This window comes from Macaca nemestrina, chromosome 10 (assembly GCF_043159975.1).
Source record: "Macaca nemestrina isolate mMacNem1 chromosome 10, mMacNem.hap1, whole genome shotgun sequence".
NCBI lineage: Eukaryota > Metazoa > Chordata > Mammalia > Primates > Cercopithecidae > Macaca > Macaca nemestrina.
The window spans coordinates 20219250-20245171 of NC_092134.1; the positions used below are offsets into that span (position 1 = coordinate 20219250).

The 25922-nt window shown below is 45.5% G+C and overlaps 1 protein-coding gene and 1 pseudogene across 1 annotated transcript in view; both read right to left on the reverse strand.

Moving 5' to 3' along the window:
- Positions 1–3562: 3562 nt before the first annotated feature.
- On the reverse strand, positions 3563–5032 carry LOC105493380 (mitochondrial inner membrane protease subunit 1 pseudogene; annotated as a pseudogene).
- Positions 5033–8141: 3109 nt separating this feature from the next.
- LOC105493381 (2'-5'-oligoadenylate synthetase 2) overlaps positions 8142–25922 on the reverse strand; it is a 33274-nt gene continuing 15493 nt past the window's right edge. The window contains exons 3-10 of the mRNA XM_011760969.2: positions 23885–24063; positions 21586–21821; positions 20927–21071; positions 16582–16752; positions 14514–14802; positions 13132–13319; positions 11899–12137; positions 8142–10764 (exon numbers count right to left, since the gene is read on the reverse strand). Of these exons, the coding sequence (XP_011759271.2) occupies positions 10596–10764; positions 11899–12137; positions 13132–13319; positions 14514–14802; positions 16582–16752; positions 20927–21071; positions 21586–21821; positions 23885–24063 (1616 nt within the window). The 3' untranslated portion in view covers positions 8142–10595. The remainder of the gene's footprint in view (positions 10765–11898; positions 12138–13131; positions 13320–14513; positions 14803–16581; positions 16753–20926; positions 21072–21585; positions 21822–23884; positions 24064–25922) is intronic.

Here is a 25922-nt window from a genome sequence, read left to right on the forward strand (position 1 = left end):
TGGGATTACAATTCGACATGAGATTTGGGTGGGGACACAGAGCCGAGCCATATCAGATATATATTTTCACTGGGTATATACCTTAGGAATGGGTCCTTATAAGAGGGAAGCAGTGGGGCTGGGAGGGAGGGTGGTCAAAGTCAGAGGTATAAGGAGAAAGTAATGAGACCATGGAGGCAGAGATTGTAGCAATTGCAGCTGTAAGCTGAGGAATGCAGGTAGCCTCTAGAAGGTGGAAGAGGCAAAGAATGGATCTCCCTTAGAGCCTCTAGAAGGAAGCAGCTCTATTGATACCTTGGTTTCACTGCAAATAGGCAGTGGATCTCTGAAAAGCATGCTAGACACAAATCTTAGAGGTACTGAAGGCCGAGGAGGCCCATTTCAGACTTCTGACTTCCAGAACTGTAATAGAATATATATATTTGTGTTGTTTTAAGCCACTAAGTTTCTGGTAATTTGTTACAGCTGCCATAGGAAAGAATCAAATTCCAGCTTGGATCAAATTCCAAACTCTTATAAGCTCTGCAGCCTTGAATCAGTTCTGCAACTGCCAAGTCCCTTTCCCCCTCTGTACAATGTGAATCTATCAAGAGTATGTCAGAAGCATCACATGTCAGTGTTCAGAAGTTGGCATTTAATCAGTAGGTGTTGAATGATGTAGTTCTGTCTCCTTTTTTCTGACATGAGCATCGTGTTTGCAGGAGAAAAACTGCTCAGTGAAGGAAGAGGCAGGGCATGGAGGAACAAGAATGGGATGAATTTTATCTGACTCATTTCCTGGAGGAATTTTGACAAAGCAGAGATGAAGGCGAGTCCTCATTCCTAATTCACCAGGAGGCTGTTAGCCCAGCAATTGGGCGTGACTGTTCCTGCCCAGTGTGCTGTGGGTGGCAGCTGTGTCCCTGGAGCCCCACATCCCCAGAGCTCCAGGTGTATTGTGGCTGCATTTATATTTTTATTTTTTTGTAAAGTTTTTCTTTTTTCTTTTCTTTTCTTTTCTTTTTTTTTTTTGAGACGGAGTCTTGCTCTGTCATCCAGGTTGGAGGCTGCAGTGCAGTGGCACGATCTTGGCTCACTGCAAACTCCACCTCCTGGGTTCAAGTGATTCTCCTGCCTCAGGCTCTGGAGTACCTGGGATTATAGGTGCCTGCCACCACGCCTGGATAATTTTTGTATTTTTAGTAGAGACGGGGTTTTGCCATGTTGGCCAGGCTGGTCTTGAACTCCTGACCTCAGGCGATCCACCTGCCTCAGCCTCCCAAAGTGCTGAGATTACAGGCATGAGCCACCATGCCCAGTCATTTTTTTGTAAATTTTTTCTAAGGCACTTTTGCTGTAGCATATTGTGGCTTCAGGCCTCCCGGCACTGGGATTGTGGAGTGGGCTGCCATTTTCTTTGTCTTCCTCTCCAGTGCACACAGACTGGATGGATGGGGGAGGAAGACAGGGGAGAGGAGAAACAGGTGAGACTTTGGAGGTCTTTGAAGAGAGTTTGACACAGGTTGGGGCAATTGAAACCCCAGGTCTCAGTCGTTGGAGCTGTTCCTTTCCTTTCTTTATGTTTTAGAGACAGAGTCTTGCTCTGCTGCCCAGGCTGGAGTGCAGAGGGTTGATCAGAGCTCACTGCGGCCTTGAGCTCCCGACCTCAAGCAATCCTCCTGCCTCAGCCTCCCAAAGCACTGGGATTATAGGTGTAAACCACTGCCCAGCCCAGGCGTGTTCTTTTCTGTTTACACTCACTTTCTAGATTCTCTCTCCGGTGTCATGGTTTAAATATCAACTGTTTGCCAATGCCCAGTGATAGGGTTTGGCTCTGTGTTGCCATCCAGATCTCACTTTGAGCTGTAATAATCCGCACGTGTCAAAGGCTGGACCAGGTGGAGATAATGGAATCATGGGGATGGTTTTTTCCCACACTGTTCTCGTGATAGTGAGTGAGTTCTCATGAGACCTGATTTTCTTTTCTTTTTTTTTCTGGAATCTTGCTCTGTTGCTAGGCTGCAGTGCAGTGGTGCGATCTCAGCTCATTGCAATCTCCGCCTCCTGGGTTCAACTGATTCTCCTACCTCTGCCTCCCGAGTAGCTGGGATTACAGGTGCACACCACCATGCCCAGCTAATTTTTGTATTTTTAGTAGAGACAGGGTTTCACCATGTTGGCCAGGATGGTCTCGATCTCTTGATCTCATGATCTGCCTGCCTTGGCCTCCCAAAGTGCTAGGATTACAGGCATGAGCCACCACGCCTGGCCTGACCTGATGGTTTTATAAGGGACTTCCTCCTCTCGTCGGCACTTATTCTCTCACCTACCGCCCTGCGAAGAGGTGCCTTCTGCCATGGTTGTAAGTTTCCTGAGACCTCCCCAGCTATGCAGAACGGTGAGTCAATCAAACTGCTTTTCTTTATAAATAGCCCAGTCTCAGATATGTCTTTAATAGCAGCATGAGAACAGAGTAATATACCCAGTGTGGTAGACTGAATAATTACTTTCTCAAAATGTCCATGTCCTAATCCCCAGAACCTGTGAATATGTTACCTTATATGTCATAAAGGACTCTGCAGATATGACTAAGTTAAGAATTTAGCAGGGGGAGATTATGCTGGTGAGTTTGATGTAATAACAAGGGTCCTTATACGAGGGAGACAAGAAATAAGTGTCAATAGTAGGAGATGTGATGAGGAAATCAAGAGGTTGGGGTGATGCCAGGAAGGGGTCGTAAACCAAGCAATGTGGGTGATTGCTCTGAGCCCTGCCAGGCTGGAATCATGGTGACAGCTGGGCTGCCTTCCTTTCTGGAGGCTCTGGGGAGACTCTGCTTCCAGACTCACTCTTGTGGGCAGAATTCTGTTCCATGTGGTTGCAGGGTGGAGGGCCCTATCTGCATGCTGGATGTTGGCTGGGGCTGTTCTTAGCTTCTGGAGGGTGCCATGTTTCCTGATCCATGGCTCCCTTCATCTTCAAACCAGTGACAGAAGCTCAGGTCTCTCTCCTGCCTCTTCTCCAGTGAATCTCTCTACCTTCAGCTAGGAAAGGGCCTCTGTTTCTAAGGACTCAGGTGATTAGTAGGTTGGTGCTTTCAATGGCAAAAACTGCAATTACTTTTGCATCAAAATGATAGATTGGGCCCACCTGCATAATCCAGGCGCATCGCCCCATCTCAAGATCCATGACCTTAGTCACATCTGCAAAGCCCCTTTGCTGCGTAAGATAACATACGCACAGGTTCTGGGGATTAGGATATGGACATCCTTGGGGAGCTATTCCTCTGCTCTCCTGTACGCCTTCTTGCCTCCCATGAGTTTAGTGGCATTTTCTTTCCTGCTGTCAGAAGGAATTGAGCTTCGAGCTCATAGTGGTCACCTGCTGGCCACCCGATTCTTCCATTATCCTAGCCATCATCCTGGCCAAATCCTCCTTTGAGATGGAGTCTCGATCTATCACCCCAGGCTGGAGTGCAGTGGTGCCATCTTGGCTCACTGCAACCTCTGCCTCCCGGGTTCAAGCAATTCTCGTGCCTCAGCCTCCCAGGTAGCTGGGATTACAGGCATGCCACTAGGCCTGACTAATTTTTTTTTGTATTTTTAGTAGAGACGGGGTTTCACCATGTTGCCCAGGCTGGTCTTGAACTTCTGGCCTCAGGTGATCCACCTGCCTCAGCCTCCCAAAGTGCTGCGATTACAGGCGTGAGCCACCGTGCCTGGCCAAAGGCCTTTTTTTTTTTTTTTTCTGAATAGCAAATAGTTTATTGGTAACTACATAGTTTCAATGGGAGTAATAAATTCACATGAACACGAGACAATAATCAAGTCAAAAGAATAAATGCTTACCAATCATCAGAAAATCTGTGGCCATTAGGACTGGCACGCAAAAACTCAAAATCACTCAGAGGCCAAATCTTAAAGAAGATTCGTCCTCTTATTAGTCCATATGGAATAGGTCCATAGTACCTGGAATCTGGAATCTGTAGAATTCTGTAGATTATCACCTTCTAACCAAACATGATCCACTGGCACATAACTATGGCTTTTAAAGAAATCTGATGGACTAGTGGTGAGGATTTGGTCTCCTTCCGATTACTCTTTTACAAATATTTGATTTTGGATCATTTGGGCTTTTTGCAATCACAGTGTCACCTCTTTGGATGCCATAAAAATGTACACTAAGATTTTTTGCAAAGACAATATCTGAATTTTGAATGGCAGGCTCCATTGATGGTCCAGAACACATGACAACACCTCTAACGTATTCAAAAGCACAATACAGCCATACTGAATAGCACAGCCAAGTCGAAAGGTTTTCCCCAGAACACGACAAAACATAGTTCTATGTAGACTCTGCCACCATCGGCCTTGGGCCCTAAAGAACCCTGAAGACCCTCAACCAGGACCCAGGTGCACCAAGGCCTTTTTATCTTGCTCTTTCAACTGTGGAATCTTTTCCCTTCTGGCCAGGGCTTCAGTTAAGCCCTTTGTGAGACTTTTTCTCCTGGCTGAGCCTTGGCAAAGGATGTTATTTCGTAAGCACCCCTGCCCGCAAACTGAGCTTTTCTCCTTTTCCTGCTGCTAACTCCCTGCCCCGCCAGTTGGAGCCCCACATCCCCATTCCCTCAGGAACATGACGAGTTCCCCTCTGCAATTCCCAGCCTGGCCCTACAACCAAGGGATGGTGGCTTGGATATGGCACCTCTTTGAGGAACTCCGTCCGAGATGAGCATGCCGGACACTGTTGCTTGGATGGGACCCTCTTGGTTGGGCTGAGTTGCTGGGATCCTCGTATCCTGCTCTCCTTGCCAGATTCTTCCCTCCAGGTCTACACAGCACTCCAGTGCACCCAGCCCAACTCACATAGGGCAGTACAAGGCAAAGGAGAGCTTCCTTCCTCACCTTTCTCCATCTAAGGATTATCCCGGGCACTGGTGCCAGCGAATGGAACCGAGGAGTGATAGCATCTTACCTACTGCGATCTGACTAAGTTCAGCTGGAGGAGCCTCAGGTCAGAGCAGCCAAAGCCCTCCAGCATGCAGGCTCCTTTTATCCACAACCTCTCCCCACTGGTGACCTTATTTGTGGTCGGTCGCTGAAATTCTTCCTAAACTGCCCCTTTGGCCATTGGCCACTTGCCATGAGTAGTCCTGCATCTAGTCATTGCTTCCTTCCTTTGATGTAAGTGGGGACCTGGTTGCTAGGGTAACTGGGGTGGAACTATAGGTCTGGGGTCTTGACTTTGAACTCTGCTTAACTGGATTCTTGTTAGGTTCTTGGCTTGTTTCCCTTTTGTGGTTAGGAGAACCCTTCCACATTTCTGTCCTGGTTTCTCCATATTTTGTTGTTCTCTTTCTTTGAAGTCTGTCTGGCCTATACATTTTCTCTGGAATTCGCTAACTCAATGGCTTTTGTTTCTTGTAGCCAATGTTGCTCCCAAATTAAAAAAATCGATTTGGCAAGAACACGTAATGGATTGTGCTGTGTGCTCTGTACTGTCTCATGCCTGGAGGCCACCATGTTTGGCTGTTCCTCCTGCTAACACTGAGATTAAACTGTGGATTTGGTACCAGGAACGGTGGCTCATGTCTGTAATCCCAGCACTTTGGGAGGCTGAGGTGAGAGGATTGCTTGAGATCAGGAATTTGAGACCAGTCTGGCAACATGGTGAAACCCCATCTCTACAAACAAATTTTAAAAATTAGCTAGGTGTTCTGGTGTGCACCTATGGCCCCAGCTACACAGGAGGCTGAGGTGGGAGGATCATTTGAGTCTGGGCGATTGAGGCTGCCATGAGCTGTGATTGTGCTACTGTACTCCAGCCTGGGTAACAGAGTGAGACCCTGTCTCAACATTAAAAATAAAAAAATAAAAATAAACCCTGTGGATTTGGGAGGTGACATCTCCCCACCCCATTATAGCCTTCCCCATCATTTCATCTAATGGTTTCATCCATTGATAATCTCTGCCTAAATCATTTATTTCATCGTAGGTTGCAAAATTAAAGCCATCCTCATAGGGTTAAAGTGAATTCTGGACAGAAATATTATTGTAATTAAGCATTAACCATGCTGCGCTTTGGTCCGCTTCCTTGTAACTGAACGTCAGAAGCACTAGATACTGACCATTTACATCCCCATTGTTCCTATGGGATCTCTGACATTAGAATCATAAGGCTTTTGGCCAGGCGTGGTGACTCACACCTGTAATCCTAGCACTTTGGGAAGCCGATGCAGGCAGATCATCTGAGCTCAGGCGTTCAAGACCAGCCTGAGTAACATGGTGAAATCCAGTCTCTACAAAAAAATACAAAAATTAGCTGGGTGTGGTGGTATGTGCCTGTAGTCCCAGCACTCAGAAGGCTGAGGTAGGAGGATTACTTGAGCCTGGAGATGGAGGTTGCAGTGAGCCAAGATCACACTGCTGCACTCCAGCCTGGGTGACACAGCTAGACCCTGCCAAAATCATAAGGCTTCTGTTTAAGAATTGCTTAAGATGTTCTTCTGATCCTGAGTTCCAACAGAACAGCTGATGGCAACCAGTTTGAAGACCCTAACAGAGGCACTGAGTCAGCAGTACTATGAGAACACAGTTTCTTCCTCTCCCTGTCCCGTGACTTCACGCTGCACTCTTCAACCAATCAACGATCTCCACACTTTGGCCCACTCCCAAACCCTTAAAAATCCTAGCCCCCAACTCTTCAGGGAGGCAGATTTGAGGTTTCCCCCTATCTCTGCATTTGGCAGCCCTACAACTAAACCTCTTTGTCTGTTGCAACCTGGTGTCTCAGTCAATTGACTTGCTGTGTGCATTGGGCAAGAAACCTATTATGGCTACAAAATGATGATGTTTCTAATTTGTCATCTTTTAAACATGTATTAAATGGAATTCTTCCATAAAAAAAGAATAAAATTTCCTCATCAGTTATGGCTGCTCTTTTAATACTGAAATACAATTTGTATAAGAAAGGCTGGGTTTAATTATTGCCTATTCAGGGCCATTTGTTGCCAATTTTCTGAGAAAGGGTTGGTGCCTTAGCTACTTCCAGTAGTGACCCATGACTTCATGTTTCTCGATTACTGTGAACTTTTTATTCTCTTTGCTCTTAATGAATTTAAATGTCTCCTGAGTGCTGAGAAGACATTGATGAGAAAGACTGAAATGGTCCCGTTCTGTCTTTGTGTGGCTTTGAGCAGCTCACCTTGTTCTTTATGGTCTTTCTCATCATATACATCTCACTTGGCACGTGTTGTAAACTGCCCTTCATTTTTCTTTTGTTTCATTTTTTTTTTTTTGAGATGGAGTCTCGCTTTGTTGCCCAGGCTGGAGTACAGTGGTGAAATCTTGGCTCACTGCAACCTCCGCCTCCCAGGCTCAAGTAATTCTCCTGCCTCAGCCTCCTGGGTAGCTGGGATTACAGGCACCCGCCACCAAGCCCAGCTAATTTTTTGTAGTTTTAGTAGAGGTGGAGTTTCATCATGTAGACCAGGCTGGTCTTGAACTCCTGATCTCAAGTGATCTGCCTGCCTCGGCCTCCCAAAGTGCTGGGATTACCGGTATGAGCCACCAAGCCCGGCCCTTCATTTTTCTTTAAGGGATTTAGGGCTATGTGTTCCAGTTCCTCCAGCTAAGCCCCATGAGGATGGGGGCAGCGTCTTACAGTTTCCTCTTCCTTGTTTCCTTCCTATGTATCTAGTGCAAGTTTGGGTATCCAGAAGGCCCCGGTAATAGTTATAGATTGAGTAGATGTGTAATTAAAGTGGTCATTCTTTCATTAAGTGTTTTTTATTATTTAAAAAACTTTCTAAAATTATTCTTGCTTTTTCTTCTCATGCTTGTTTCCTGTATTCCTCCATTTTTCGACATCTTCATATATACTTCTTTTGCCTGCGTCCTGGACAAGAGTAGTGGTGCATTCCAACACCTAATCTGTGACACCAGCTGACTGTCCTGCAATTTAAGTCAAGTCTGGCACTGATTATCTGGAATTTGTGTAGATTCCACAATTTAAAGAGCAAGGTCGTCACCAAGTCCACCCTTCTTTCAGACTCCAGCCATACATGGGGTCCCCAGGCTACCTACACCTCTGTCCGACTTGGTTACAAACTTGGGAGTTTCCATGATTTTCCTTCAGTTTTGATAATTTACAGAATGACTCACAGAACTCAGAAAAATGCTCTACTTACAATCACCATTTTATTATAAAGAATACAAATGAAGAGCCAGATAAAGCGATATGTATGGTAGCAAGCACTGGAAGGGTCCAGAGCTCAGGAGCCTTCGTCCCTGTGGAATCAGGATGCTCTACCTTCCTAGTACATTGGAATGTTCACCAACCAGGAAGCTCCCCAAGCCTCACTGTCCAGAGTTTTTATTGGGGTTTCTTTACATAGACATCATTGCTTAAATCATTGGCCATGTTAAAATTGAACTCAATTTCCAGCCCCATCACCTCCTTGGAGATCGGGGATGGGATGGGACTGAAAATTCTAATGCTCTAATCACATGCTTGGTCTTTCTGGCTTGGTCAACTCCTCCCTTGAAACTAAGGGTCCACCATGGGTAACCTTGTTAGCATAAACCAAGGGATGGGTGAAAAGGTCTTGTTATGAGTGCAAAAGACACTCCTATCAGGAAACAGTAGAGTTTTTGAAGCTGTGTGCTAGGAACTAGGCACAAAAGCCAGACACATTCTTTATTATATCACAACTGGTATATGCAGCAGTGATAAAACTTTAAGTGAGTGTATGTGAGGTTAAAGCACTTAGACCTTCAAGTATCTTTAAGGCTAAAGCCCAAAGAAAAAGTCTTTTGATTTGGCTAGAGGATACTCCTGGGTTGGGGGAGAAAGGCAGGCTCAGAAGGAAAAGACAACAGCCTCATATATATATGGCAACAGTTATAATCTGAGCCTTTGGAGAGCTTGAAGGTCTAATGAAAGGGTTGACTGGCTGCTGGCATAGAAGACCTCTGTGTCAGCAGGGGCAGGAAGGGTTTTGTATACAGAGGAAACAGACAGGACGTGGATGAGTTGGAAGCTCCGAGAGCAAGATCACAGAGTTATGAGAACCAAGGGGCAAGTAAAGGGCTTTGCTTTGAAGACACAAAGGATTCCTTTTTTAGACTAGAAGGAAAAAGGAGGAGCTAATTGGAAAAATGCAAGAAAAAATACAAGTTGACAGAAATATGATGCACACAAAGTAGATGAGAGCAACTATTTTTAAAGGCAGGCAGCCTGCAGAGAGGGAGTTCAGCAAGGCAAGACTTTATGAAAGGGCTTGCAGTCTTGATTGATTTCAAGGAGTCCAAGAAGCAAGGGAAGGAGGAGTAGGGACCATCAAAAGAAGAATGGATATGAGTGACTCTTTCTCATGGTGAGCCGAGTCTTTGAAAGTGATTGCCAGATGACCTCTAGAAGTTTCTTCTAGAGTTGTTATTCAGGATTCTATGGCTTCTGGATGAGAACATCTCATTGACAATAGGATGGATCCTAGCTCTACAACTTCCTAGCGTCTGCATTGTCTAAAAAGAAAAACATATACGTGGGAGAGCAATGTCTCCTAACAGTTATAACCATTGCTTAAAAGAGTTAGGGGGAAAAAAGGGGGCACCTGTATCTGGGAAGGTAACTATTGCCAGAGACAATTTTTTGGTACTTATTTATAATGCAGATCTTAATAATTAGAGCTAACTCCATGGTTGGCTTGGCCACCTCTTCCCTACATTCCACTCAGGGTTGGGGTGTAGGGTTCCTCTACTGCAAGGGTTCTCACCTAGGGCAGAAGACAAATGATAAAGTCTCAAGACACTTTTAATTGTCACAACTGGGTAGTGTCTAGTGGGTAGAGGCCAGAGATGCTGCCAACATCCTACAATGCACAGGACAGCCTTCAAACAAAGAGTAGCACTAAATGTGAGGAAGTATCAAAGTTGAGAAATCCTGCTTTAAAGAAAATACCTGGAGGAAGGATATCCTGGCGGAATATACCAGGTATATCTTGGTAGGTAGGGAGGGCTTTTGAGAGGTGTGACAGACATCCTTGGGTGGCCAGTGCAACCCACGTCCACAGTCATCTTTGTAGCCACCTTCAAATTATAGGTAACCACGTGACATTTCTGAGCAATGAAATGGAAGATAATTTGCTGGATAAAGCTTCTAATAAAATCACTGTGTTCTTGACCCTTGGGTATCTTTTCCTTCTTGCTTCCTGGAAAGCGAACTTGCCATCTGGAGGTACAGTGGCCGCTTTCAGGGCCATGAGTACTCAAATCAACAGCTAAAGAGGGTGGAGCCAAAAGCCAAAGGCAGAAAGATCTGTGAACCCAGGGGAACGTTTGACAATGTCTGAAGATTTTGGTTGTCGCTGGAGAGGAAGGCTAGTGGTATCTACTGGGTAGAGATTAGGGATGCTGCTCAGCACCCTACAGTGCATGAATCCGGGGTTACCTGCCTGAGGATCACTTGTAGTGGGGGCTTAGGGTGCTGACCAGTTGTTTAAGCTCCTGTGAGCTGGGTTTTCTGTTATTTGTGGCTGAGTTAATTTCAAGTTGCTACAGTAGGCAAAGTTCTTTGATTCAAGCCTGTTACAGGGCTATTTCCAGACAACGCCTCCTTTAGATGACTTTTACCGGCACTTTCCAGGGTGATATTGGGTTTCCAGTCTCATCCTTGAAGCAGAGAGAGTATGACCATTCCTTTGCTTCTTTTGCCAGAAGATGCCAACACCAACGGTCCCCTCCACCCACGTCGCCAGTGGGTTCGGCTGGGTCCAAGATCACAGGCCTGAATAAGAGGTTAGAAGGCATTAGGAGATTCCGAAAACCAGTGACTTCAGAATTTGGGGTCCATCCTATAATACTTTCAGCAATAAGGCAATGCATTCTTATAGCTTAGATGTCAGCAACTCAAATTTACTAATAGGGTTCAACGTAACTTCCTAGAGGCTGCGTGCAGTGGCTCATGCCTGTAATCCCAGCACTTCGGGAAGCTGAAGTGGGAGAATCACTTGAGCACCAGGAGTTCGAGAACATCCTGGCCAACATGGAGAAACCCCATCTCTACTAAAAATACAAAAATTAGCTGGGCATGGTGGCGGGCACCTGTAGTCACAGCTACTTGGAAGGCTGAGGCAGGAGAATCAGCTTGAACCTGGGAGGCAGAGGTTGCAGTGAGCCGAGATTGTGCCACTGCACTCCAGCCTGGGTGACAGAGTGAGGCTCTGTCTTCAAAAACCAAAACCAAAACCAAAGTAACTTCCTAGAATTACATCGTATTTGCCAAAAGTGTTTTGAAAGCTGTTAATTGCTATACTTATGAAGATATAATGAAGGCATAATCTAAATTTCTCCTCCTTGCTATGTCAGCTAAAATATGATACATAATTTAATCAAATATAATGTTGCCAAGAACCCAGGGTAGGCAACCCACCGGGGGTCTCCTTCTCTCTTACTTCTCTATTCTTTTTCAGTGCTCCTTTATTTTCTCTTTCCTTTCCTCTGGTTTCCATTGTTTTTGTCCCTTGCTGGTGGCCCTAAGCAGATGGATACGGTTTCTTACTATTCTTGAAGGTCTGAAAGAGGAGATAAACCCTAATCCAGTAAAAACCCTGCAGGATAAATTGGCCTGTGAATGATAGCATTACTTCTCAGGGACACACTTCCAACTCTAACACCTCTTAGATGAAAGCAACTCAGGGACCTGATATCTTGAACCTTCCTTCTGTATTTTTTTCTGAACAGCATTTTCTCCTGCCTCCTTAGGTTTTATCCCCAGAGACTGTGAGAAGTTCTGTTGGCTAGCACTTTCCCCCTCTCACACAAGGAATGAATCGTGACCCCAGCAGAGGAAAATCCAGGTCGCTGAGACAGTGTTCAAGGGAGTCAGGTTAAGAAAAGGATGGGGCTAGGGTGAGGGCACCTGGTTTTCTGCAACTGGCTCAGTAGGAACTTCCTCATGGTCTCATCTTCAAAGTTGTAATTGACCTTCCAGAAGATGCAGAGCTGCCGATATTGTGTGACCAGCTCCAGGACTGTCCGGAAACCTTCTGCAGTGTCAAAATCTGGCGCTCCACTCCCCTGCTCCCAGGCATAGACGGTGAGCAGCTCCAAGGCATACTTTGGGGGCAAAGACCCCTTTGGCTTCAGTTTCCTTTTACACTAGGGAAGAGTGGGAACATCAGATGAACTGGTTAGCCTAGGAGCTCAGTGAGAGCCGCACAGGGACCACAGCAGGGCAACTGAGTCACGATGTCATGCTGGTGTGCTCACACTCTGCAGCTTGGATACCTAAACTTCATAGCCTTACAGGAGTCCACCTGGTAGCTGGTAGGCAGCACACCTGAGTTTCTTTGTTGTGCCTTTGACCATATATGCCTTCCTAGGACAATAATACAGCTACGGTTGACTAGAAACCCACTGCATGCCAACTATGGGCCCAGGCATTCACCCACATCATTCCTAATCTTCGCCACAACCCAGGCAGCATGACCTGCATTTTAGATGAAGACTTTGAGGCTGCGGGAAGTGGAGTGACTCACTCAAGGTCATGTCACAGCCCCGAGTCTTCTGACATGCCATGCCAGCTCTCTGATTTTCCGGGATGAAAACCACAGAGTTTGGTCTTGGTTTCACGTTTCAGGGAGCTGGTCACAGAGAGGAGGCATCTCAGGAAGAGGTGGTATGTGCTTGATGTTTACTGTCACGAGAATATTCAGAAGCTACCTTGTGTGCAAGTGCGGGGAGACTGACCAATATAGAAAATGCAGCCCTGGTTCCACCTACAGCTTCAACCTGCCTTCTGAGAGACAGTGTGTGCGCCGGGAAGCAGAAAAGCCCCACTGGCAACGTGTGGGCGTGTAAATCCCAGCTTCCACCCACCCTCTGTAGGCAAGGTCACTTGGATTCCTGCAGAATTCTTTGGCTAGTGCGAGGGCAAAGTAAATCACACGTAGCAGCTTTGGTGGCCAGAAGCCATCAACGCCTGACCCAAATGAATAGGGTTAGTGATGGGAAGGTCATAAAGATACCCAGTGGGAAGATTTTCCAAAGTGGCTCAGCCCTCAGCATGGGAGATTGTGGGCAACAGGGCTCAATGTTCATGGCTTACTGGTAAAAATAATAACCCCATGGTCAGAACAAGGACCGTCCTTACCTCTTTGTACCAGTGCTTCACCAGGCGAATTAAGTCCTTCAGTTTGGTGGGCCGGGAGCGAATGAAGTTTTGCTGTAGCACCGTGAAACAGGTAGAAAACTCTCCTCCCGGGAAGTCTGAGGATTTATACAGATCAAGGAGCCCTGCATAAACCTCAGGGCTGGGTGTGGAGCCAGAGCTCAGCTGACCTGCCATGAGGGAGAGATTGACATCCTGCTTTAATATGCACAGTAAATAACAGATTACAAAACATTTTTGACAAATACGATTTAATTCTGGGAAATTACTTTGAATAGTGTTAGTGTATTTGAAAGACTGATGTCTAAGATATAGGGAGCATCTCCAGAATAATGAGCTATGTAAAAAATTATGTGGTCTACATGGGTGCCGGTGGTATTATTAAAGTATCATCTAGACTTACACTAACAGAGCAGCCACCAGCCAATGTGGCCATTTGCACTCACATTCATTAAAGGGAATGAAAATTAAAAATTTAGTTCCTCAGTTGCTGTAGCCACATGTCAAGCTCTCAGTAGTTGTAGAACCCAGACATAGAACATTTTCATGATCACAGAAAGATCTTTGGGACAACACTGATCTGGAGTTTGTGAACTATGGCCCCTGGGGCTAAATCTGGTGCACTGCTTCTTGTTTTTTGTTTGTTTTTGTTTTTTTGCTTTTTTTGAGACAGTGTTTTGCTCTGTTGCCCAGATTGGAATGCAGTGGCATGATCACAGCTCACTGCAGCCTCGCTCTCCTGGGCTCAAGCAATCCTGCCACCTCAGCCTCCTGGGCATCTGGGACTATAGGCGTGTGCCGTGTACCACCATGCCTGGCTAATTTTGTTTGTTTATTTATTTATTTATTTATTTATTTTTGGGACAAAGTCTCACTATGTTGCCCAGGCTGGTCTCAAACTCCTGGGTCAAGCAGTCTTCCTGTCTTGGCCTCTCAAGGTACTGGGATTACAGGTGTGAGCCTCTATGCCCAGCCCAACTACTGGTTTTGTTTGTGTGTTTGTTTGTTTGTTTTCAGACAGAGCCTCACTCTGTTACCCAGGCTGGAGTGCGGTGGTGCAATCTCGCACTGCCACCTCCGTCTCCCGGGTTCAAGCAATTCTCCTGCCTCAGCTTCCCCGAGTAGCTGGGATTACAAGCACACACCACCATGCTTGGAAATAAGAAGTGGGACCAAAATCGTATACAAGTGTAAAGTATTACTGCCACGATTAATGCCACTTGCTGGGGCCAGGAACCCATGAGTAGCACATGCTTTCACAGCCCATCATTGAGTCCCGTGGCTCTCCTTCCACCCTCTGTCCACTATAACTTCCAGGATCCAGAATCTTCTTCCTCCAGAAGCTAAGGTCTGGGGAGCCTTACCCAGAGCGTTAAAGGCAGGAAGCACATCAAAGCTGACACTTTCGTTGAGGACTTTGGATTTCAGAGAGAAACTCAGCACCCTGGGAGCCTTCCACATGGGAGGCTCAAAGCTGACCTCAAGCTCCTCCTTCTTCTCCCTCCAAAAGGTTTCCAGCTGTTCATGGATTTCCTTGATGATTCTGTACCGCTCGTTTTTTTGGGAGGTGTAGCTTTTCAGCGAGTTATGGAACACGACAAGGTTGGCATCAGAGCCAGTCTTCAGAGCGGTGCCTTTGGCGGTTGATCCTCCCTAAGGAAGAAAGGAAGGTTGAGATCCAGAATTTCCTAGACCGAGGAGTCCCCTGCCCCCACGGGCTGGCACCAGTTGGGCTAACTGATGTGGTTTCCAAGGCCAAGTTCTGCGTTAGGGTCCAGTGAGGGCTGAGTCCAAAGCAAAGGGTTTTGTTTTACAAACTAGTAGATAATGCAGTTATTAAATCATACAGTTCCAAAGGCAATTATTTTCCTGCCTTTCATACACAAACAACTGATGGCCTAGTTACAAGTTACCTGCTTCTCAGGTCAATTTCCTAAAGATTTTGCCTAAAGACATATTTAGCTTTATTTGGATTCCTGTAACCAAACAATCGAGTGGAATGCAACCATTATGGTGAAAGTGCTCATCTGTTCTTTGATGTGTGTTTTCTCCTGCAGGTCTGGGGAGCACCGGGTTGGTAAACTTTCTGCAAAGGGCCAGATAGTAGGCATTTTAGGCTTTGTGGGCTATTTATGTCTCTGCCATTAAGGCTTCTCCCTTCCCTTCCTGCTCCTTCTCCTCCATTTAGTTTCTGTAGAGAAAAATGTTTTATTTTATCCATGGGTGTTAAATGCCTGATTATATGGGTTAAGGAGGTGAGGAAAGGTTGTGTTCTATTTCCTGTATGCAGATCCCCAATTCATCCCTGTTCCAGTCCCCTTCATTCATGCAGCCCACCTTTGTCTTTAAGAGTTGGGCTTCAGCAGCTCCTCTCAGACTGTAGCCCCCTCCTCATAATCTCTAGGTGTCACCTTCCTCTGGCCTTAGCAGAGAAACCTTCAACCAACTCCGGGAAGATGGAAAGCAATGTCTTATCTGCCCATGGCTCTTTTTTCTTCTTTAATGTGTCATATACCTTTTCTTTTTCACTGACTATATCATGTGAATGGGGTCTCAGGAAGGAGAGGAGAAAGCACATGCTTTGACAATTCTAACACTGATCAGAAACTCAGTCCTGTTTTCACTCCAGTGACCTTCAATGAGACAGTTCACTCATTGCCCTGGGGCTATTGGTGCCTCTCTCTAGATGTACAGATTTGTTCTGGCATCACCAAAGACGTTTACGCAGACATAATAACATTTTCCTCTCTCCCTTCTTGTGACCATGGGAACACGTTTATCTGGTCTTGTGACCAGTAAACAGAGAGAAACATGTCAGCCCCATGGCCTTTGAGCCACAGACAAGGATGACCGAAGCCTCTGAATCTCTAGCTCAGCTGATGGGGCAAGTTGGGCTCCAGTCACTCAAAGGAGAAGGAGATTCTAAGCTCCTTAGAATCTGCAGTGGGTTCAATGGTGGACCTGTAAAAATACATCCTCTGGGGGCCTGTGGATGTGCCCTTATCTGGAAAAAGGGTCTTTGCAGATGTAACTGAGTTAAGGATCTGGAGATGAGATCATTCTGGATCAGGCTGCGTCCTAAATCCAATGACAAGTGTTCTTAGAAAAGAAGAGAAGGAGGTTGACACAGAAGAAAAGGTGTGATGACAGAGGCAGAGACGGGAGTGATGTGTCTCCACGCCCAAGAGCCCCAAGGATGGCCAGCAGCTCCAAGAAAAACAATACAGAATCCAAGTTGTGTTGTTAACGACCTAGGCAGTCTATCCACAGCCCCCACTGAAAACTAGTGTCCTAGTTCCCTTAACTCCCGCTTCCCTTCCTCGTTTCTGAAGGTATATGGATCCTGGAGAGCTACAATGTACACTTAGCTCCCTTCCAGGAATGCCCAATGTTCCATCATTCCAACAAGACATGAGAAAGGCCAGTGCTCACCTGGACAATCTGGATCTTGGCAGTTGATTGTCGGAAGCAATTTTCTTTAAGGAATGTACAGATGATGTCAACAGCACTATCGATCTGCTCTAGGAAGAATTTGTTGGGCTGAAGAAACTCTTTGATGAACTTATCCAGAAGATGGCCTGGGGTCGTGAAGAGTGGTGCTGGCTGGGGAAGGAAGGAAGACCCCAAGTGTGAGTGGCCCCTGTAAGTCCATCCGAGGCTTCCTTTCCTGCCTATACTGGGCCCCCTACCCTTTCTCTCCCAACTGCCCTCCAGCTCGTGGCCTGGCATCTTTTCCATCTTTTGTCCTTGCATGAATACATCCCAAGAAGACACCTGAGAGTTTGGGGTGGCACGCAAACCCCCCACAGAAACAAAAACAGTCCTAGTTGCCCCTCCTTCCCCCAGGAGAGATCTGGATCCTTGTCCAGACAGATCTGTCGTGTTCCTAACTCCAAACTCCTTTTTCCTTGCCCAGTTTGAGCATCACCTCCTAATGACCTATGGCTTTTTGCTTTAACTACACCTCTGGTCCTTCCCTGTTTTCCCATTTGCTGTAGGTATTGGAGATTGCTGATGACCACATCCATTCCTTTCTTAAGGTTGTATCAGCCTGTGTTAAACACGCCATGTGCGGGTGTGTTGGTTTCCAAGGGCTGCCATAACAAGTGACCACAACTAGATGTCTTAAAACAACAGAAGTTTCTTCTCTTCCAGTTCTGGAGGCCAACAGTTCAAAGTCCAGGTTTTGGCACAGCTGTGCTCCCTCTGAAGCACACATGGTTAAGGCTCTAGAGATGAGAGGATTATTCTGCATTACCTGGATTGGCCTGATGTCATCACAAGGGTCTTTTCCCTCTTAATTTTAATTTTTAATTGAATTAATTAATAAATTTTTTTCTCCACTTTTACTTTAGGTTCTAGGAGATACATGCATAGGTTTTTACATGGGTAAATTGCATGTTGCTGAGGCTTGGTGTATGAGTGATCCCATCACCTAGGTAGTGAGCATAGAACCCAATAGGTAGCCTTCCAACCCATGATTCTAACCCATGTTTTTTCAGAAACAGTGTCTCGCTCTGTCACCCAAACTGGAGGGCAGGGGTGCCATTATAGCTCACTGCAGTCTCCAATTCCTGGGCTCAAGGGATTCTCCAGCCTTAGTCTCCTGAGTAGCTGGGACCACAGGTTTGTGCCATCACGCCTAGCTTTTTTTTTTTTTTTTTTTTTTAAGAGATGGGAGTCTCACTAGGTTCCGCAGGCTGGTCTCAAATTTCCGGTCTCAAGCAATCCTCCCACCTCAGCCTCCCAAAGTGCTGTGATTACAGGCATGAGCCACTGTGCTTGTAAGGACAAGAGTACTTATAAGACAGAGGCAGGAGGGTTAGGGTTGGAGGAGGTGATGTGATGTTGGAAGTAGAGAGAGGGGCTGGAAAATGCTATGCTGTTGGCTTTGAAGAAGGAGTAAGGGGCCATAGGCCAAGAAATTTGGACAGCCTCAAGGAGCTTGAAAAGGTGAGGAAACATATATATTGTTTTTTTTTTTTGGTTGGTACAAAAGTAATTTTGAGAGAGGGTCTTGCTCTGTCACCCAGGCTGAATGCAGTGGCACAATCATGGCTCACTGCAACCTTGATCTCCCTTGCTCAAGTGATCCTCCTGCCTCAGCCTCCCAACTAGCTGGAACTACAGGTGTACACCACTGTACCTGGCTAATTTATTTATTGATTTTTGTAGAGACGGGGTATTGTTATGTTGCTCAGGCTGGTCTCAAACTCCTGTTCTCAAGCGATCCTCCCCCCTCAGCCTCCCAAAGTGTTGGGATTACAGGTGTGAGCCACTATGCCTGGCTCAAATTCATGTGTTTTAAGCCACTAAGTTTAGGGCATTTTTTAAAAACAGCAGTAAGAGGCAACTAATTCAGTGTTCTATACAAATGTTGTACTTTTGCTGGCAACACAGACAAGATGGGCTAGCTCACCTGGAGGTGGGGAAGGGCATTCAGCTTGAAAGTTGAAGGTCAACCTTGGTTGTTCTTAGATGTTGTAAGTTGGCCTCATAGTTGCTGAGGATGATGCCTATTGAAGGTAAATTCATTGCCAACACTGCTCCTTCCACAGGACAGAATATTTGTGGTGTGTGAGTGCATATGTGTGCGTGGTGTGAGTGCATGTGTGTGCATGCGTATGAGTGCATGTGGGTGCATGTATGTGCATGTGTGTGAGTGCATGTGTGTGTATGCATGTACATGTGTGCATGTGTATGTGTACATGAGCCCTCCAACGTTTGGACCTCCTTATGCAGTGGTTCCTGGGCCTAATTGTCTTCAAAAACTGTAGAGACAGGGATGGTCTCACAGTTCTCAAAATAGAAGTTGATGGGATAGCAGAATAAAAACAGCCACAGTGAATATCAAAAGATAGTTTAGGAGATGTTTGGAACTAAATGCCACATGTGCTTCTGGGTTGGAAAAGAATGTCCTATGAAGGACATTCTTGGCATGATTGTCAAAATCATCCCAATGGCTGTATTGGGACAATAACATATGACTCCTAATCTCCTGAATTTGATCATGGCATAGACGTTATTGAAGAGAATATTCTTGTTTTCAGAGATCCCTGTGAAAGTGTTTAAGGGTAAGGAGATATCTGGCAGTCTACTCTCAAAGGGCTCAGTATAAACAACAACTATAACAATGGGCCAGGCGAGGTGGCTCACGCTTGTAATCCCATAACTTTGGGAGGCCAGGTTGGGAGGATCACTTGAGCCCAGGAGTTTGAGACCAGCCTGGCCAATGTAGCGAGATGTAGCCCCATCTCTTAAAAAAAAAAAAAAGATTAAAAACAACGATAACAACAACAACAATAATAACGTGTGCACACACAAACTGTAACATAGCAAATGTTGCACATGGGTGCATCTATGTGAGGGGCTCACAGGAGTTTACTGAACCATTTTTCTAACTTTTTAAATGTTTCAAAGCTTCAGAATAAGTTGTCAGGTTGGGGAGATAACTTTTTGAAAAAATCTGTCTGAAGAAGCCAGGAAAATTGGGGTCAGGGAGCAAAGACCAGGGGTCCAGTGAAAGTAGGGGTTAGGGTGGGCACAGGGGTGACTGCTCAGAGTGTCCTGATCCTTCTGAGTCCAGTTAGGGAAGTTCCTCATTCATAGACTCCCCACCCTCTGTGAAGTTTGCTAAACTAATTTACATCTTCATTGACATGCCAGATTGTTGCTCAGTTAGCCTTCACATTTCTGGGCAAATGGGATGTAGATTCTGCCTCCCATAACTTGGATACAAATAAATCTGTCTGTGAAGTGTGGAATTTGGTTGGCCCCACTGGCCTCAATTAATACAGTTGTCCCCAGTGTGGTTCCCAGAAAAGCCGAGAGGGCTCAGTGGTCTAATCTGGGAAGGTTCTTCTTGATGGCTTTTCTCTAATAAGCACTGAGCATGCAGGGGAGTTTGTGTTGATAGATTTACTTCTCCTTTTGGGGATGGGAGGGGGAAGGCCAGTGCACCTGTTTCACTGCTGGTGCCTTAATTGGTTCTCTTGTTTTGGCCCCACTTCCCGCTTTTGCCCCCGGCACCTGCCTGAATGGAGCTCAGAACCTGTCCTGGCATCCACAGGCCTGACTGCCACCCCCTTCTCTGAGCAATGCTCTGTTTCACGTCTCCACCTGCTCACCAGCTTTCTCTCTTGCAAAAATTAATTGAGATCTCACATCTGTGGGTATCCCGCTTTCTCTTTGTTCCATTTTGCACTTCATAGTCATTGCCTTGATGGTGTGCGATGGGTTGAACTGTGTCCCCCTAAAAGATGCTGGGGTTCCAACCTATAGTATCAATGAATGTGCATTACCTGGAAATAGTGTCTTTTCAAATGGGATCTCATGAAGATTAGGTCATTATGGTGGGCCCTAATTCAGTATGACTGTTGTTCTTAGAAGAAGAGGATACGATAAGACAGACATGCACAGAGGGAAGATGATAAGAAGACACGTAGGGAGAAGGCCACATGACCACAGGGGCAGCGGCTGGAGTGATGCAGCCACAAGCCAAGGACTGCTGGCAACCACCAGAAGCTGCAGAAAGCCTGGAAGAATTCTTTCCTAGGGCCTGCAGAGAGCATGGCTCTGCCAACACCCTGATTTTGAACTTGTAATAGCCAGAATGGTGAGAGAATAAATTTCTGTGGCTTTAAGCCATCTGTTTTGTGGAACTTTGTAACAGCAGCACAGGAAATGAATACAGAGTACTCTCAGATAAGGCTTAGCCTAGGTGTCAGGAAGACCTTCCTGCAGCATGAAACACCCTGCATTTGGAAAACCCTCTTACCAGAACATTCCAAGATGGTGCAGGTAACTCATTATCCAGGTTGGGAGAAGTCAGCCAGGTTTGAGCTTCTTTTTTCAGCCATTGCCAGCATCTTTTATCTCCACTCACATTATTGGTTGGGTCGGTTGGATCCAAGATTACTGGCCTGTGTATTCCATTAGATTAAAAAAAACGTCAGTTGAGCTGCTTGTGGGAGGCAAAATCTGTTTTGGGGAAAGAGGCCTGGAGTGGGAATCTGGCAACTTGAATTTGGATTCCTGCGGCTCCTCCAAGCTGCTGAGGAATTTTGTCTACAACATCAAGCCCCTCTGGCCCTATGTTTGCTGCTTTACAGAGACATTCTATTAATAAAATAACAAAGTGGTCTCCTCTTCCTGTCCCCCCGCTGCCCTTTCTCTCTTAGCTCCTGCCTTCTATAACAGGAAGTGTCTCTCCAGTGTTTGTTTAGGGGACAAAATGTGACTACGGCTTGGAACTTGAAAAGCACTGACTGGACTTCCCCTCTTTCAGACAGACCCCTCTGCCTTCCCACCCATGGTGGCTGCCATTCTTCTGGTCCAGCACTGGCTTGATAGGGCAAGGCTGAGATCTCATTCCAAAGAGGTATGCCTGGCATGTGGATGATGAGGTACAGGGATAGGGCATGAGAAGCTCGGCACCTCGCTGATTGGAGCTGGGGCAGCAGGATGTTCCTGATGGTCTCATCTTCAAAGTTGTAGTTGACCATCCAATAGACACACAGCTGCTCATGGCATTTGATCAGCTCCAGAATGGTTCTGACGCCTTCAGCAATGTCAAAGTTGTCTCTTCTGCACCCCTGTTCCCAGGCATACACTGTAAGCAACTCCAGGGCATACGGAGACAGCAAGGGTAAATCCTTCATTTTTTTCTCACACTGTGGGAGAAGAAAAGGGTAGCAGCTCATATGGGGATCCAGTTCTTACCATGTCAGGGATCTGAAATCAAGAAACCAGAGGTCTACAGGAAGTCATTCTCCTTTGCCAGAATACCTACAATTCAGCAGATTGACAATACCAAGTCTTGACAAAGATGTGGAACAACTGGGATGCAGCAGGGACCTCTCTTAGGGGGCTGCAGGCCACCCACTGCTCCCATCCCACAAGCATAAAAATAAAGGACAATCTGGAGTTCTTTTGAGGGAAATTCCAGGCACCCTACTAGCCTTTAAAAGTCAATGAGCAACTTGATAAGCAAAAATATAGTAGTTCAGGGTCTACAGGAGCAGTGAAAAAAAAAAAAAAAAAACCAATAAAATTAAAACAACAAAAAAGGAAGGTAATAGTCACTTAAAACAGTAGCCAAGGAAGCTAGAGTCAGAAGATGTTTTGTTCCCTATAGAAACTAAAGATAACATCTTAAAGTATGTCCCTGTCCCTGAGTTGATTTTCAGAAACTCAGGCCCCCACCAAGCAAATCGACTGGCAGGTAGACCTCAGATAAGGGGAAACTGAGGATTGAACCCTGACCTCATTCTTTATTCTAAATTTCTTCCTGAGGTTCTTGGAGGAGGTCACACCTACGAGCCAGAGCTAACGTTCCTTTCTGCTGATCTGAAATTTTTAGATAAAGCTTCGCCCATTTCACCCATCACAAATCGGAAAGTCTTTGAATCCTGTGACCTGAGCCATCCATCCATCTCCTCCCTCCTGCTTGGAGACGTCCCACCTTTTTAGGTCAAACCAATCTACAGTCTCCATGTGTTGATTTATGGCTTTGCCTGTAACCTCTGTCCCCTCACCTTTAAAACACTTACCTGTAAGCCATCGGAGAGTTTGGCTCTTAAACATGAGCTGCCCGATTCTCCCTGCGTGGCTCCCTGCAATAAATGCCTCACTCTCTCACGGTAATCCCAAAGTCTGTGTTTGGTTTTGCTGTGCTGGGTGGGCAGATCCCCAGTTGGGTTTGATAATATTCCTGAAACTTACATCTTGCTGATGGGAGTATAATTTGGTAAGATTTTGGAAATGATTTGGCAAGATTTGCTATGGTTAAACAAAAAAACAAGTAAACCACATATATATTTTATATATTTACACACATATATGTACACAACATTCATATATGTGTACTGGATAGCCCAGAAATTCTGCTGCTACCTATTTGCCCAAGAGAAAGGAATGCTTACATTCACAAAAAGACATGTAGGAAAATATCCATAGTAACCTAATTCATAATTGCCCAATTTGAAAATGACCCAATCATCTATTTGAAAATTGCCCCAATTTGAAAATGACCCAAAGCAGCAGAATGGATAAATGTGTGTTACATTCATAAAATGAAATATGGCAAAACGTGAAAAAAAGTGCTGCTATGGCTGGGTGCTGTGGCTCATGTCTGTAATCCCAGCACTTTGGGAGGCCAAGGTGGGTAGACAGCTTGAGCCCAGGAGTTCAAGACCAGCTTGGGTAACAAGGCAAAACCTCATCTCTACAAAAAACACAAAAATTAGCCAGGTGTGGTGGTACACTCCTGTAGTTCCAGCTACATGGGAGGCTGAGATGGGAGGATTGCTTGAGCCCAGGAGACAGAGGTTGCAGTGAGCCAATATCACACCACTGCACTCCAGCCTGGGTAACAGAGCAAGATCCTGCAACCACATAAATGAGTCTCTCAGACGTACTGTTGAGCAAAAGGAGGCAGACATAAAGTATGTACTATATGATCCCACTTATATTGTTTAAAATCAAGCAAAACTAATCTGTGGTGGTGACAGATGTTAGAATAGGGGTTTGTTTGGGAGGATTACTGGGGAGACAGTTGGCTTGAGGCACCTTCTGTGGTGCAGGAAGTGTTCCCTATGTTGATTTGGGTGTTGCTGGTAAGATTGCAAAACATGCATTGAGTTGTATACCTAAGATTGTTGCACTTTACTGGATGTCAGTTATCTCTATAAAAAGGAAATGAATGATAACCACATATAGACAGTTGGAAAATTACCTGTTGATGCCAGTGCTTTATCAAGAGGATCAAATCCTTTAGTTTTCTGGGACGGTTGTCAAAAAACTTCTGCTGGAGTTCGGTGAAGCAGACTGTAAACTCACCAGGACTGGCACTTGTCTTATCCAAGGATCTTTTGAGCTCTCGATAAATCCAGGGGCTGGGATTATCATTTAAGCCTGATGTGAAAGAGAAATTGGAACTTTGGTATTTATGTAACCTGGTCTCAGAGAGCCAGGGTTGCTCTACAATGAAAGTCAGTTATAGTTTAACAGCACACGATCCTTGTTTAATCAGTCAGAGGACTGGTACCTTTACATAAAATATGATAGGAAAGGGCAACTTGGCCCATTAGATAATAAAGTGTAATCTAAAATGACTATAATGAAAACGGTATGGTGTTAACCCAAGACAAGATCAGCAGAACCTAATGGAGGGATAAGAGATGGAATTATAAATGAGAAAGGGAATTCTCCAAATTAGTAGGGAACAAGTGGGTTCTTTAAAAAATTGTTGGTGTTGGCATAATTAGTATACATCTGGAAGAAAGGAAAGTTTATATTTTACATGCAATATATTCTGTCATTGAGTCCATCTAGTGAATATTTTACTTCAGAGTGTCAGGGTACAGGGACTTTGAGAAGGCAGGCAAGGTGGCAGCAGGGCCGTGGAGATCTGGGGACAGAGGCTGGTTTAATCAATGGGTTTTCATTCTTGCTAGCTGAACTCCACTGTTTATAAACACATTTATTTAGCCAGGCACGGTGGCTCATGCCTGTAATCCCAGCACTTTGGGAGGCCGAGGCAGGTGGATCACCAGGAGTTCGAGACCAGCCTGGCCAACATGATGAAATCCTAAAATTCAAAAATACAAAAATTAGCTGGGCGTGGTGGCACATGCCTGCAATCCCAGCTACTCAGGAGGCTGAGGCATGCGAATTCCTTGAACCCGAGAGGCGGATGTTGCACTGGGCCATAATTGTGCCACTGCACTGTAGCCTGGGTGACAGAGTGAGACTCTGTCTCCAAATAAAATTAAAAATAAAACAAACACATTTATTGATTGATTACTGATACTGAAACACCAGGGGTTCAGTCTAGGTCCTGCTGCCCACCACACCGAGAGCCAATGACTGAAACAACAAGTGTTGCCAAGAAGAAGGCTTTAATCAGGTGCTGCAGCCGAGGAGATGGGAGATCAGTCTCAAATCCTTCTCCCTGACAGACTAAAGTTAGGGTTCTATGCAGCAGGGAAGAAATGTACCTATGTGTAGGAAAACGGGAATTAGGGAGGGGTGAGGAGGTAATCATGAGGAATAAGGGATTTGACATCCCATTGTCTGGATGCAGTGACTGGTGAGTTTCAGTTCTTTGATACTTTTTGAGAGGTCTGAGGTTCGTTTTCTGAGGAAAGAACTTAGATAAAACAAATGTAAGTTTCAAGCTTTAAGATCAGAAGGGTCAATTTCTATGTTCATTAAAAAACAAAACAAAACCAACCAACAGAAACAAAAACAAAAAAGTGGTATATAAAACTGCTGGGTTTGTTTCATCATTATTCTTACTTTTAGAGACAAAGTCTTCTCTGTCACTCAGGCTGGACTGCAATGGCACAATCATAGCTCACTGTACCCTCAAATATATTTCAAGGCTCAAGTGATCCTCCTGCCTCAGCCTTCTGAGTACCTGGGACTACAGGCGCGTGCCACCATGTTTGGCTTTTTTTTTTTTTTTTTTTTTGAGGCAGCATCTTACTATGCTGCCCAGGCTGGTCTTGAACTCCTGTCCTCAAGTGATCCTCCCATTTCGGCCTTCCAAAGTGTTGGAATTACAGATGTGAGCCAGCACCCTGGCCCATAAACACATTTAGATAAGCAACCAGGAGAAAGCAGCTAGCTTGTTCCTTTCGTACACCCCAATGGATATTTACTGACTCCCTAGGCCTGGTTCTGGGCACTTGGCATGCAGGGAGGTTGACAGAAAGAACATCTTATCTTCCTCCATAATGATAATAAATAGCCAACATTTATGGTGTGTT